At 41.3% G+C, this 16,104-nt stretch overlaps 1 protein-coding gene across 6 annotated transcripts in view; it reads right to left on the bottom strand.

Moving 5' to 3' along the window:
• FAM117B (family with sequence similarity 117 member B) overlaps positions 1-16,104 on the bottom strand; it is a 118,617-nt gene that overhangs the window by 80,901 nt on the left and 21,612 nt on the right. For all 6 annotated transcript variants that reach the window (XM_073306449.2, XM_073306453.2, XM_073306451.2 and 3 more), the window contains exon 2: positions 5,412-5,563. In XM_073306449.2, the coding sequence (XP_073162550.1) occupies positions 5,412-5,563 (152 nt within the window). The remainder of the gene's footprint in view (positions 1-5,411; positions 5,564-16,104) is intronic.

Raw genomic sequence — 16,104 nt, 5'->3', positions numbered from 1 at the left:
TAATAAATACACATAATCAAATTATGTGTGTGCATACATACATACACATACACACCATATTACTGTGACTCTTTGGCAATGTACATGGTAAATTCTAGCTCCTTCTCAGGCTCAGGTTGGCCATCCCGGTGTAGATGCTTTTATTGTTTTAATAGGTTTTCTTTGTAATTCTTCCACAAGACCCTCTGTTTCTCACTCAGATCTGAGGAATGCTCAGAAGTAAAACAGCATACATCAGCCACTAAAGTAAAGGTCCTCTTTGGATCCAAAGAGGAACCCAGAACCGGAGCAGGGTTTGAAACAGGAACCAAAGACCTGGTTGGCACAGGATCTAGTGAAATATTCAAATCTTCCCCTTTGGTTCTCGAAGCTGAAAATGGAACCAGACTTGGTTTTGGAGCCATAGAGGCCCTGTCAGAATCAGAAGGATCTGACAAATCGGACATGCAGGATCTGGCACTGCTAACAGTGGCTGTCTTTTTCTTTGCCTTCCTCTTTGGAACCAACACAGCTTGAGTCAACAACATGGCTCTCAGTTATGTCATAGGCAGTCCGCCCTTCTCTATCAATAACAGTACCTTTAAAGACCTGACTGCTTAAGCAGCAGGATCAGGAGCTGTACCCAATGAGGGTTCTGATTTTCTAGACCCTTTAAGGTGCTTTGGCTTGCTGGAGGAAGTTACAGGAGCCAAAATTGGCCTCTTAGGGCTTGTCTTCACTACAGAGCTAAATTAGTGCTGCTGCAATCGATACAGCGGCATCGATTTAGCGAATCTAGTGAAGACATTCTCAATCAATGGGAGAGTGCTCTTCCATCAATTTCTGTACTCCACTCCAACGAGAGGCGGAAGCAACATTGGCAGGAGAGCCTCTCCCGCTGACATAACATAGTATGGATCCCGTGGTATGCAGATCTAAGCTACACTGACTTGAATTACGTTACCAACGTAACTCAAATTGCGTAGCTTATATAGACAAGAATCTGTAGCGAAGACAAGCCCTTAGACACTGGATCCAGAGGGTACAAGACTCAAGGAAAAGCACTTGCAACCTGTTCTGCCTTTTGCAAGCTCTGGGTATGAAACTCCGGCCGACAGAACACCCAGAAGAAAAACGGTACTCCCCTGAGCACTTCAGGCACCTAACATGGTCATCCAACGCTGGGAAGACAGCTAGGCATGAAGCACATCTCTTGAACTCCAGTTTCTTCTTTTTCTTCAGTTCCATCATAACCTGGAACTGAACTACTAATTTAAGTTAATTGTCCATACTCAGCACTGAACTACAACCATCCTAAATGATTAGCAAAGAATGGAGAAAAACCTCATATGTGAACAGATCAGAGTGGTCCACTTCAGTCTAGCACAGACTATAACAGGGTTAAAAAAACAAAACAAAAAAGGACAAACCACAACTAGATAAATTCATGGAGAATAGGTTCATCAATGGTTATTAGCCAGGATGCGCAGGGATGGTGTCCCTAACCTCTGTTTGCCAGAAGCTGGGAATAGGAGGCAGGGAATGGATCACTTGATGATTACCTGTTCTGTTCATTCCCTCTGGGGCACCTAGCATTGGCCATTGTCAGAAGACAGGATACTGGGCTAGATGGATCTTTGGTCTGACCCAGTATGACCGTTCTTATGTAGCATGGTGGCTGACATGATAGAGGGCATTGCACACTCTTATACAGCCTTGCCCTCAGAACATTTGTTGACACTGAGGAGAAGGGTAAGAGGGGGAGTGCTCTCATGGATATTGCTTCGAGAAGTTTTTTTGAAATACTCATTAGAGGGAGAAGAGCCACTCAAAGAGCACCTCCCCCTTTTTTGAACCAAGGGTGATCCAGATCCAGCTAACTATAGATGTAGCATTTCTGCAGAGACACAGACGGAGCGATACATAGAATTTCAAGTAGCTAGATCCTAAGCTATAAAGGATCTTAGAGGTCAAAACCAACACTCGGATGATATTGCTTACATGATTCTGCTAAAAGCATTAGCCAATAAGGCCTCCAGTTTTTACTAATAATGAAGTATCATAGAACAGAATGCATCTATTCTGTGTCTTGATAAACCAAACCTTTTACACTGCATGGTTTTGAAGATTTATTGCACCAAGTGCACTCAAGGGAAAAGCATTCAAGGAAAGTACAATCAAGATAGCCTCATGCTTACAGCAAGTACAGCGGAGTCACATCATATGAGCATTTAACTTATGTGAATTCAACTATACGCGCTCGGCAAAATAAATAACTAACTAACTTACGGCGGTGGAGTACTGTACAGGAGTCAACGGGAGAGCGCTCTGGGGTCATTTTATCGTGTCTAGACTAGACGCGATAAATTGACCCCCCCACTGGATTGATCGCTGCCTGCTGGCAGCAGGGGGAGCGTGATTTTAGTGCTTAAAGATACGTATTTTTCGTACAACATGACCCCTAAACGCAAGCCAACTACTTCATCTGGTGCTCAACTGAAGAAACAGCGATCTGTTCCAATGCTGGAGGAAAAACTGGCTGTGTTGAACTTATTGAGAGATGGTATGTCGGTTTCCAACATGGCATGTAAATATGGCTGCAACAAATCTAGCATCTGGGCCATCAAGATTCGAGAGGGAGAAATTTGTCAAGCCATGACATCAAGTGCTCCAATAACTGCTAAGGTGATGAGCCAGGTGCATGATAAGACTTTAGTGAAGACTGAAAAGGTATTAAACTTATGGCTAGAAGACATGAACCGTAAACGTGTGCCTATCGATGGCAACACATTGCAAGAAAAGGCTCTTAGCCTCTACGCGCTGTTCAAACCTCCCACCGAAGAGGGACAGCCTTCTGATGAGAAGGAATTCAAAGCCAGCCTGTGTTCTTGCAATCAAATAAAAAGGCTTCGGTGACGGCAGCATTATTTCTGGATTGGTTCCACAAGTGTTTCATTCTGGAGGTCAAGCAGTACCTCGAAGAGAAAGGGACTTGACTTTAAAGTGTTGCTGATCATAGACAATGCTCCTGGCCATCCCGAGGCACTCCAGTTTGCGCATAACGACGGTGAAGTTGTCTTTCTCCCTTTTTTATTCTTTCATCTCTCCCTCTTTTTGACTATATGCGATTTTTGCCTTACGTGCTGACTTTAGAACCTAACCCCCACGTAAGATGCGACTCCACTGTATAACTGGCTAGATGAAATAAAAATGTGACTTACGTGTGAGCAATTGGAGAATAGTTTCTTATGTTCTACATTAAAACAAAACCCCTACATCTCTGTTGCAAGGGATAAATGAGCTGAAACCACTCAAATGACCAAGTTTTTTTCCCTCCAAAATACACTTCTCTTTTGTCAAGACTTTGACACCTAGACACCAGTTCCTACTCAATTACGACATCCCAGAATATGCTATGCTGTGAGAATACGCCCACCACTGAAGCCCACAACAGAGTGTTAGCCCCCTTGAAAATACTACCCTGGAGTGCCAATATGTAAAGAAATTGTAAGGGGATGTTAAGTTTGGAAACTGTAAAGGTAAAATAGTATGTTTAATCTTAGTAATGTTCTAAGTTACTTTCCTGCCTTGATTATTTGTGTTGGAGAAGGGGTGGAAGAAAGTAGGGAGGGATGACAATTCTATATATTCTTCTAAAATTGGGTGAGAGTAGGAAGTTTTAAAAGTTGCTGATCAGAGAATGCTGCTTTCCATTTCTTGCTATAAAGAACATAGAAATATGCCAAAATGTTTAACAATTACAAAATTACCATATATACTCGTTCATAAGCCAAATTTTTTTTAGTAAAAAAGGGAAGCATCAGAGAAGGGGGTCGGCTTATGAACAGGTATAGAGAGGGAGAGGTGGGACGCAGCCCCTCCTCCCAACAGAGGGGACAAGGAGAGGCAGCGTAGCCAGCAGAGCCAGAGTCTCTCTACTTCTGGCCATGCTGCTCTCCGCCCAGCCTCTGAAGCAGCCGTGCCGCCTGGTCTGGCCCACCAGAGCAGGCTGTGGCCAGGCCAGAGACATCCTCCCCTGGCCCTCCTCAGATAAGGTGGGAAGGGATGGGATGGAGAGAGTGTGGGGGTCCTGGGCTAGGGGTGGGTAGTCACAGGGGTTACTCCCCTGACCCCCAGCTTCTCCCCACCAAAAAGTTTCCCCACCAGTTGCTGTCCCAGCCTGTCAGGGTAAGCAGCTGGGGCACTGGGACACTTTGTTTACTTAGGATTATCTCCGTGCCTGCGGACGCTCGAGGTAAGCAAACCATCTCGGCCCACCAGCAGCTTATCCTGATGGCCCAGGAGCCAAAAAGTTTGCCGACCCCTGAATTATAGGGTCAGCTTATGAATGGGTCTTAAAAATTTTCCATTTTTACTTATCCATCTTGGGGGCGGCTGGCTTATAAACAAATCAGCTTATGATAGAGTATATATGGTAAGCAACTCCCTATTTCTAAATGCAAGTGTTTTTGAATGCTGTGTTCAGTACAGAAGCTGATAGTCTACTTCTACAGGTTGGTCTGAATTCATCACAGTGCTGACATCAGTAGCAAAAGACTGGATCATGCTTTTACATTTTGTTACATATTTTTAAAATGGTTTGGTGTACAAATTACTACAAATCCTGTAGGAAAAGCTAGAGAAAATAATTCTAATTCTATGTCATGGTCTAAAGAATATAAAAAATGGCTGCCTTCTTCCTTAACATACAAGCAGCAGTGAGGGATTCTGATGCTCTCTACAGATTCCCTGTTTCATAGGGTTCCTATGGCACTTATTCCCACACAAGCAAGCGTTCAGATATGGTGATTTTTAAATACTTTGCAATTCAGCTAAATCCGCTTCGAATTTCACAGAACGAAAAGGTACTTCCATAACCTGAGAGGTTTCTCTTTGCTGAACATCAAAAGCCTGCTGCCAACCATAAAGGAGTTAATGCTTCTCAAAGGCAAAAAGTCACAAGAATGCCTGATAATGGAAAGTGTTGAGCAACCTATGTATAGGAATCACTACTAGCTGCCTCTATAATTAAGGAGCTATACAAATAAAATGTCATGCAATACCCATGTAATAGTTTAATATTAATATTACCAATATTACTACTATGTAATATTACCAATGTGGTCCTCTAATCTGCACTTGAAGTTTGAGCAATAAAAAACAAGTTTAGATGCATGATGTACCAGTGCCTTTCTGACTTTAAATGAGTGACAGAGGTAGATTTTCTCTCTTCTGCCCTTTTTTTTTGGGGGGGGAAGGGGGGTAAGAGGGCACGTGCAAGGGAACTTGGGAATAAACAGAAAAACAAACTCTCTCCAGGAATTTGGGAAGGGAAGGAAAATTCCAAAGAAGTGAGCTTGGAAAGTGAATGTATACAGAAAAAAAATAAAAGCCTCTTACACTTAAATACACACCTAACAAAACTGTCTTACCTGTGTGGCTTTGTCCCTCATACAGGGAGCAGCCAGTCCATGATTATCACGAGGCCATTGTCCAGCGAGGTAGGGAGCAGCAAGTGTATCCAGTGAGGAAGTACGGCGAATTATACTGGATGGGCTTGATGAAGGTGGTCGTGATTTGTCAACTAGAAAAATCAAAATAATAAAATTTCATGAGCAAAGTGTGTGTATCAAGTACAAGTAAAATTCAATAAAGCAAATTTTCAGTTAGCCATACTGGAAATAGAATTGCTATGTATTCGGTACAGAGCGCACACAAACACAAAATGTGTGCGTGCGCTGTACTATACGCTACTAGCTGCCTCTATAATTAAGGAGCTATGAGTGACCACTTGAAAATTAAGCTCAGAATTTGCTTTTTTTGTTGCTGTACTTGTTTGTTCCTGATTACATTGCTCTCATGAAACGCGTTTTCAAAGTTTCCCTACAAAAGCACAGACAAAGTAATTACCAATATTAGGGCGTTTTTGTTGTTTTTTTGCTGTGACTTTTAAGTACTACCAAAATTTATGCCCAATTTAACATTGGATTTATTTTTAAAGCCCAGGCTGTTGATCCATATGCCAACTACTGCATAGTTTATTTCCACAGTGATCAACAAAACTGAGCTTATACTACTACTGAGCTTATACTACTAAGCAGAAGACAGCCATCCTGATGGACAGTTATGCATGAGGCTGCTTATGACTTTGGACTACGCCTATGGTAATCTAGCAAAAAAAGAAGAAATGCACATGATCAGAGTTCAGAATGAGACACTTCATAGATGTAAAGATAAAGAGTTAATATTTTAGTTACTAGACATTTCAGTGTGCAAAATATTTAGATTTGTTTTCCTAATATTGGAAGAACAAGTAATTTAGACTCAAAATGCGATCTACCTATAATATGGTTTTAAAATAATGCATAGAATGTTTGTCCTCCATACAGAGAATAAATGGGGTAGTCTCAGAAAACAGGTTACCAACAGCTTGTTCTTAGAGAGGCACCACTGTGCATTCAGACTTGTGGAATACAGTCAAGTTGTGAAACAGCACTGAAAAGCAGTACAGGAGGGAAAGATGTGTGTGTACATGAGCATTCTGATGCATAAGTGAAGTCCTCACCCTACTCTATATAAAGGAGTGCACCTTCCCAAATGCCTCTGTTTCTTCTCTCTAAGGACAGGATCCTGGATTATATACAAATCCTAAGTAGGGGGTAGGTGTGGCAAGAACTCACTTATCAATAGCTGGGATGTGAAATCCTCACTTCTGTATTGTTTTGTCATTATAGTTCCCACTTTGCTGTTGTTTGTCTGTATAATCTCTGTCTGGTTCTGTGATTGTTCCTGTCTGCTGTATAATTAATTTTGCTGGGTGTAAACTAATTGAGGTGGTGGGATATAATTGGTTACATAATCATGTTACAATATGTTAGGATTGGTTAGTTAAATTTCAGGAAAATGATTGGTTAAGGTATAGCTAAGCAGAACTCAAGTTTTACTATATAATCTGTAGTCAATGAGGAAGTGACGGGGTGTGGGTGTGGGTGGGCATGTGGGTGTGTGAGATGGGAACAGGGAATGGGGGTAAGAAAATTGGAATCATGTTTTGCTAAAGGGGGAAATGGGAACAGGGAATGGGAGTAAGGAAGTTGGAATCATGCTTGGCTAAGGGCAGGAATCGGAACAGGGACATAGGTGTAAGGCTCTGTGGTGTCAGAGCTGGGAAGGAGGATACTAAGGAAGGAAACTGGAATCATGCTTGCTGGAAGTTCACCCCAATAAACATCGAATTGTTTGCACCTTTGGACTTCGGGTATTGTTGCTCTCTGTTCATGTGAGAAGGACCAGGGAAGTAAGTGGGTGAAGGAATAAGCCCCCTAACAAGTGTGACTGCACAGAAGCAGTTCCCAAAGAACAGTTACTGATAAGTAACCTTTTTCTTCTTGGAGGTCCTCTGTGCATTTCTACTTGTCGGAGATTAGCAAGTCACACTCTATCAGGTGGATGGTGGGAAAGCGGAAGTAGGGTGGTACGCTCCAATACGCAGTACCGGCAAGAGATTTTTTTTTAGCAGGTACGGGGTACTGGAAAGAGTTGGGGAGGCTAGCCCCCCCCTCTGGAGGGGGTAGAGCTGCACCCTGCTCCTTAAAGGAGCAGAACGTGGCTAGGGAGGGCATTCATTCTTTATATGGATTTAGCAGCACAATACATATGCTAACAAAATTAAACAAAGGCTTTGTTTAAGTTTGTTAGCATACATATTGTGCTGTTAAGTCGGTCAGGAGTCCTCAAGAGGGGAGGGGTGGGGGGGACAGAAGGTGTTTAAAAAATGTTTTTGATTCCTGCTCCAGCCTCTGGACTATGAACATATACTGATGGGAGCATTCTAACCAAGGAACTGAGGACTTTAAGGTAATCTGGAGCCTTCATACGTCCTTGATCCTTTGCAGATGGACTTATGAGTTGGATATGGTACAGAGACTGTTCTAGCCTCACTGATTGCTGACTTCTTCCTTGCATTGGACAAAGATCAGATGTCTGCTGACTTTCTCACATGAGTCAGCAGCTTTTGAGGCCTGCAATATAAGCAACATATCCCTTGTTTGAGTGGTTTTGTTCTTTCCTCTGCAAATGTCAAAGCCTGTTCCCACTGAACTCAACAGCAAAACTTTTTTTTTTAATTCAAAGAATTTAAACTGGGTTAAGGGAAGCTCTAGACCACAGGACATGAAGGCAAATGCAGCTTGCTCTCAGAGGTGGCAAAGTAACTTAGGCTGTTCGGGATGCATTCCCTTATACAGAATAGAGTGATGCCATCACCTTTACACAAGAAACACTTATGGCACCACCTCCCCCCAAACCAACAGCCACAACTTTGCAAGGTACTTCTGCAGCTTATCAGGAGTACCACCACAAGTGTAAACGCACAGAGGGCATTGAAAAAGAACAAGAAACTACTTAGGAGTTATCCTTTATACAGGTTTTTTTGTACATTTTTCAAGAGCGTATATAAAAAAGCCCTATCCATTTCAGATAAAAAGGATCTAGGAAGAGGAAAACCAAACAAGTTTTCAATAGCTCTCTAGAAAGCAGCATTTACACAGTACATATATGAAAGGATCACTGTCAACTCTGTTGCTTTTTAGAAGAAAAAATATATGTAATTAGTTATGCAGTCCTACAGACAACTGATTAGTATTTTAAATAAACTTTTGCCTTTTCTGTTTCCATCTATGCAAATATCTTCTACTGTTTAGTGTAGAGTTTATCAATTTAAATACAGTGCAAGTATATTTTAGCATGATGGGATTACTAGCTTTTACTGGAATACAAAAACCATTATAACAATGTTACAATTATATATGTCATCAAGAAGGATTTCAAAGCTCATTACAAGTCATATATACTAAGGAAATCTTTTGCCTGAAATGTAGCCACCTCTGGAATGGAATGCACCAGTTACCTGGCTGCAAATAACATTTAGTTTAGAACAGGAATTGCTGAACTAAAGTTTAAAGAGGAATTTAGATAAACAGTAAGTACGCTAACTGAAAATTGGACTGGATTTCTGCAGAGCTGAAGTGGCAGAACTTTATGAGAAAGGAAAGTGTGACATATAAGAGTAAGGACAGACACACCAGCAATCAGGACTCTTGGGTTCTAATCCCAGTTGGCCATGGACCTGCTGTGTTGCCTTGCCCAAGTCACTTAATCTTACATTACCCATCTGTAAAATTCAATACAGCAGTTAATCCATCTCACAAAGCTACTGAAAAGCTTAATGTTGCTAAAATATTTTGAGATTCTCAGATGAGAGGTGCTATATACCTGGAAGTTTTATTACTCTTGAGGGAAGTACCATATAATCTCTGAAAGTTTTAAGTGGCCTGCATGTATGTTTTACGTCTCAAAAACATGGTACTTCAAAACTGAAAATGCCATAACTAAGGCTGCAAGTCTTTCACGGAGGTCACAGATTCTGTGACCTTCGTAACTTCTGCAGCAGCTGGTGCTGGCTTGCCCCGGGCCATCAATAGCAGTTTGGGTGTGTGGGAGGGGGCTAGGGGCAGGAGTTTGGAGGGTGTAGGTGGTGTGCTTATCTGGGGTGGTGGGCCCTCCTGCAGCTTCTAGGTAGCAGAGGGGGGTCTCTACATCACGCACTGCTCGCAGGCCCCACCCCCGGAGCTCCCATTGGCTGCAGTTCCCAGCTGATTACTAAAAAATACCCAAAAAGAAAAGGAGTACTAGTGGCACTTAGAGACTAACCAATTTATTTGAGCATAAGCTTTCGTGAGCTACAGCTCACTTCATCGTGACTAAAACATAGCCTTAGCCATAACACCTTTATTTGTGACTTGATACATATTAATACCTATAGTTCAAAAGTATGCTCAAAATGCACCAAATAATCTGTAGAAAATTTACATTAGAAAAGCTTGTTGGAAACCTTGAAAGGAATAATCTGAGTGCAGGACAATGTGTTGCTAATTTAGTGTCTTTATTCTGTGAATGAAGTAGAGAATCAAAATTTAGCAGCATTGATTTGAGAGCAGATTTCAAATATTTGTACAAGCATTCCCTCCCCCTTTAAGGTTTATTTCCTTTTTTTTAAATTATAAACAAAAAGAACCAAGTCTGATGACAATTTATTTCTCTTTCCTACTTTTCTCTTAAGCACACATTACATAAATTGAAAGGGTCCATCAGCTACCACAATTTGGTATCACTCCAAGGTATGGTACAGGAGAGATCTGGAAAGGGACATATATGATAATTTTGCTAGTCTAATTTGAGAAACAAAGTGTTCACTTACATTTCAAAAAGAATTTTTGAAAAGTAACCTTTTCCCTGTCTATATTACATCCAGAATGGTCTGCCATCATATACAGTTTGTGTGAAATTTACCAAGATATTTTCTTTTCAAACTGATTAGTATTTATTTTAAGTAGAGCTGTCAATTAATTGCAGTTAACTCACATGATTAACTCAAAAAAATTAATCACGATTAATTGCACTTATAACAATAGAATACCAATTGAAATTTATTCAATATTTTTGGATGTTTTTCTACATTTTCAATATTGATTTCAATTACAACACAGAATACAAAGTGCACAATGCTCACTTTATATTATTTTTTATTACAAATATATGCAGTGTAAAAATGATAAATGAAATAGTATTTTTCAATTCACCTCATGCAAGTACTGAAGTGCAATCTTTATCGTGAAAGTGTAACTTACAAATGCAAGGTTTTTTTTGGTTACGTAACTGCACTCAAAAAACAAAACTATGTAAAACTTCAGAGCCAACAAGTCCACTCAGTCCTACTTCTTGTTCAGCCAGTCGCTAAAACAAACAAGTTTGTTTACATTGACAGGAGATACTGTTGCCTACTTCTTATTTATAGAACAGGTGTTCACATAGCACTTTTGTAGCCGGCATTGCAAGGTATTTACATGCCAGATATGCTCAACATTTGTACGCCCCTTCATACTTCGGCCACTATTCCAGAGGACATGCTTCCATGTTGATGTTTGTTAAAAAAAAAAAGCGTCAATTAAATTTGTGACTGTACTCCTTGTGGGGAGAACTGTATGTCTCCTGCTCTGTTTTACTCACATTCTGCACATATTTCCCAGCACATGGTCATTTTACAAACACTTTCATAGCAGATTTGACAAAACACAAAGAAGGTACCGATGTGAAATTTCTAAATATAGCTACAGCACTCGACCCAAAGTTTAAGAATCTGAAGTGCCGTCCAAAAATCTGAGAGGGACGATGTGTTGAGCATGCTTTTAGAAGAGCAAAGCTCTGATTTGGAAACTACAGAACCACCAAAAAATAAAATCAACCTTCTGCTGGTGGCATCTGATTCAGATGATGAAAATGAACATGCGTCAGTCCACACTGCTTTGGATCGTTATCAAGCAGAACCCATCATCAGCATGGAAGCATGCCCTCTGGAATGGTGGTTGAAGCATGAAGGGACATATGAATCCTTAGCACCACTGGCACGTAAAAATCTTGCGACGCCAGCTACAACAGTGCCATGCGAATGCCTGTTCTCACTTTCAGGTGCCATTGTAAACAAGAAGCAGATAGCATTATCTCCTGAAAATTGTAGCCAACCTTGTTTGTCTGAGTGATTGGCTGACCAAGAGGTAGGACTTGTAGGCTCTAAAGTTTTACATTGTTTTATTTTTGAATGCAGTTTTTTTTGTACATAATTTTACATTTGTAAGTTCAACTTTCATGATAAAGAGACTGCACTACAGTACTTGTATGAGATGAACTGAAAAATAATTTGTTTTTTACAGTGCAAATATTTGTAATAAAAAGTAAAGTGAGCATTCTTCACTTTGTATTCTATGTTGTAATTAAAATTAATATATTTGAAAATGTAGTAAACGTCCAAAAATATTTTAAATAAATGGTATTCTATTGTTGTTTAACAGCACTATTAATCAAGATTAATTTTTTTCAAATCGCTTGACAGCCCTAATTTTAAGTAAAATATTTGTGTAGAAACAGCTTCCAACAGCATTCGGGGGCCGGGGAGGGAGGGGAAAAAAATCCCAACCCCCACCCCCAAAGAGCCAAAAGATTTAAAATTAGACTAATGTAGAACATGAAAGTAACACAGGAAAGGAGGAATACGGGTTAAATCAAAAATAACTGAAGTTGTACAGTGAGTGATTCATACAAATTCTGTATTTTTAAGTAGCAATTTGCATAAGGTGACTGTGGAAATGAAAAAAATAGGTAGTACATGAACTTAAGTTGATAGAAAACCAGGCAAAAATAGGGGATTTTGAGGAGGGATATGAAGGAAGCGAGGATGCCTGCAAGACAGAAAGAAAGAGGTTGTTCCAAGTTAGGCTGCAGCATGTAGGAAAACACAAGGTTAAAGTAGAAAGGTCAGCCTACATCATTGAGTTGACTCTGTGTAATGAAGGCCATAAAATTTTGTCCAGTAATTCCCACATTAAGCCTATCTGTAAGAGAATGCAAAGAAGCAAGGTGAATGGCTAGAACACAGGAGACAAGGAGAGGAGCAACAAGAGAAGAGACAAGATGGAAACAGAAACAGAGCTATGTAGAGGACTACAGTCCTCCTGACTATACCAAGATAGAAATGATTATATGAAAAAGGTAGCCATTTTACCAGTAATATTCCTCATACAAATTTATGTGCAACTGTCAAGATATTGACGAATATTGGCCTAAGTTGCTGGGCACAGGACAAACCCTAAAATCTACACTTTTAGGGTGTTTTATTCATTGCAATTGACACAGCACATGTAGGCCTACCTGAGCTAATTTTAATTGAGCTAGCTTGCTAAAATTAACAGTGTAGCTGCAACAGCTTGGGCAGCAGTATATGCTAGCCACCCAAATACATACCTAAGGTAGCAGGCAGGATTGTTCCTGGATGGCTAGCCTGTACTACCACTTGTGCTGCCATGGCTACACTGCTTTTTTAGCAAGATAGATCAAATCAAAGCTACTTCAGATATGCCTACACACCTTGCAACTGCCCCTCCCAACTGCTGTTTAGACATACCCTTAAAGGCAACATAGTAGCAAGTCAGTCTGTTAAAAATGGGGGGAGGGGGGCGGATATTAGTGAAAAGAGCCTTATTTTCAAGCATCTAACAGTGTTATAGCTAACTGTGTCTCTAAGAAATAATACATATAGTAAGAAGAGTGGGAGTTGTCACTTCTGGTACTTCGCATTTAGCCAGGACAATGGCTAATTAAAGTCAACATTAAAAAATGTGCAAATAAATATCAGTGTAAACTTGGACACCGATATTTAAATCTGAAATTCTCCTCATTAGGAACGGTGAGAGAAGCCTAATAAGCACAGCTATACTTGCAACACTTTTGAAAAGACTACTTTGGAATTTATCTTTTGAATTACAGAATTGGAATAAACACAATAGGATAATAATATTTGTTATTAATACAGACATAATATACTAAAACTATTTCTAGGAAGAAGTCTGATGACAAGAAAAAGAGTGGTTTATTAATATCAGTAATCACAGAATCATAGAATATCAGGGTTGGAAGGGACCTCAGGAGGTCATCTAGTCCAACCCCCTGCTCAAAGCAGGACCAATCCCCAACTAAATCATCCCAGCCAGGGCTTTGTCAAGCCTGACCTTAAAAATATCTAAGGAAGGAGACTCCACCATCTCCCTAGGTAACGCATTCCAGTGTTTCACCACCCTCCTAGTGCAAAAGTTTTTCCTAATATCCAACCTAAACCTCCCGCACTGCAACTTGAAACCATTACTCCTCATTCTGTCATCAGCTCCCACTGAGAACAGTCTAGATCCATCCTCTTTGGAACCCCCTTTCAGGTAGTTGAAAGCAGCTATCAAATCCCCCCTCATTCTTCTCTTCTGCAGACGAAACAATCCCAGTTCCCTCAGCCTCTCCTCATAAGTCATGTGTTCCAGTCCCCTAATCATTTTTGTTGCCATCCGCTGGACTCTTTCCAATTTTTTCACATCCTTCTTGTAGTGTGGGGCCCAAAACTGGACACAGTACTCCAGATGAGGCCTCACCAATGTCGAATAGAGGGGAACGATCACGTCCCTCGATCTGCTGGCTATGCCCCTACTTATACATCCCAAAATGCCATTGGCCTTCTTGGCAACAAGGGCACACTGTTGACTCATATCCAGCTTCTCCTCCACTGTAACCCCTAGGTCCTTTTCTGCAGAACTCAATTTTATTTTTTTTTTAAAAAACACTTAAAGGGAAAAACTGACCACCATTATTTCTGAATTCCACAGCTGGCTGTTTCAGTTCCACAACCACTATTTAAAAAGTCTCACAAAACTATGTAGTCAAATACCATTTTTCTTGGTGCACTGTACTTTATGTACTACCAAAAATGAACCACCCCATGCTACAGTGATAGGCACACACCCTCTTACTTCAAATTCCTCTCCAAAATCCACTTGTGGAGCCTACAAACATTAATCCCTTTAAAGACAGGCCAGAGCCACCCAAAATTATAAAGTTAACTTTGAACTATCATCTGGTCTCTCAATGTGTTCTTGTCTGATCTCTAGTTTTCAAAATATAATCTCTTTAGTGCAAGGGACCAAGTTTTCCAGTCTTTTGTACAAGACTTCCCAAGTAAACAAGAACAGAATCCTAGAAATCTATGTCTGGAAGGGACCTCAAAAGGTCATCTACTCCCATCCCTCCAAGTTGAGGCAGGATTAAGTACACTTAGGGTATGTCTACACTACGAAATTAGGTTGAATTTATAGAAGTCGGTTTTGTAGAAAGCATTTTTATACAGTCAATTGTGTGTGTCCCCACACAAATGCTCTAAGTGCATGTAGTCAGCGGAGTGTATCCACAATACCGAGGCAACCGTTGACTTCCAGAGCATTGCACTGTGGGTTGCTATCCCACAGTTCCTGCAGTCTCCGCCGCCCATTTGAATTCTGGGTAGAAATCCCAGTGCCTGATGGGGCTAAAACATTGTCGCGGGTAGTTCTGGGTACATATCATCAGGCCCCCCTTCCCTCCCTCCTTGCGTGAAAGCAAGGGCAGACAATCTTTTTGCGCCTTTTTTCTTGAGTTACCTGTGCAGACGCCATGCCATGGCAAGCATGGAGCCTGCTCAGCTATCCGTCATCATATGTCTACTGGGTGCTGGCAGACATGGTACTGCATTGCTACACAGCAGCAGTTTATTGCCTTTTGGCAGCAGATAGTGCAGTATGACTGGTAGCTATTGTGGACGTAGTCCTGGGTGCTCTTTTAACCAACCTCGATGAGGTCAGGGGCGCCTGGCCAAACATGGGAGGGACTCATCCAGGTCATTTCCCTTTTAAGTTTAGTCTCATGGCGATTGAGTCCCATCGGCAGTGCACTGTCTTTTAATCAGCAGCCAGCAGAAGACAATGGTCAGTAGTTATACTGCACCGTCTTCTGCCGATCACCCAGGAGATGACGATGGCTAGTGGTCGTACTGCACAGTCTGCTGCCAGCAAGATGTATAAAGATAGAGGAAGTGGATCAAAACAAGAAATAGACCAGATTTGTTTTGTATTCATTTTCTCCTCCCTCCTTCCGTGAAATCAACAGCGTGCTAAACCCAGTTTTGAGTTCTATCCTTAAGGGGGCCATTCAGTTTCTTGCAAAGCCACCCCCTTTGTTGATTTTAATTCCCTGTCAGCCAACCCTGTAAGCCATGTCGTCAGTCGCCCCTCCCTCCGTCAGGGCAATGGCAGACAATCATTCCACGCCTTTTTTCTGTGCAGACGCCATACCACGGCAAGCATGGAGCCTGCTCAGATCACTTTGGCAATTAGGAGCACATTAAAAACCACAGGCATTATCCAGCAGTATATGCAACACCAGAACCTGGCAAAGCGAAACTGGGCAAGTAGGCGATGTCAGTGCGGTGACGAGAGTGATGAGGACATGGACACAGACTGCTCTCAAAGCACGGGCCCTGACAATGTGGGCATCATGGTGCTAATGGGGCAGGTTCATGTGGTGGAACGCCAATTCTGGGCTCGAGAAACAAGCACAGACTGGTGGGACCGCATACTGTTGCGGGTCTGGGATGATTCCCAGTGGCTGCAAAACTTTCGCATGCGTAAGGGGACTTTCATGTAACTTTGTGACTTGCTTTCC

This window comes from Lepidochelys kempii, chromosome 11, assembly GCF_965140285.1.
Source record: "Lepidochelys kempii isolate rLepKem1 chromosome 11, rLepKem1.hap1, whole genome shotgun sequence".
NCBI lineage: Eukaryota > Metazoa > Chordata > Testudines > Cheloniidae > Lepidochelys > Lepidochelys kempii.
The sequence above is the reverse complement of the archived record's forward strand: the minus strand, read 5'-3'. Positions and strand labels throughout refer to the sequence as shown.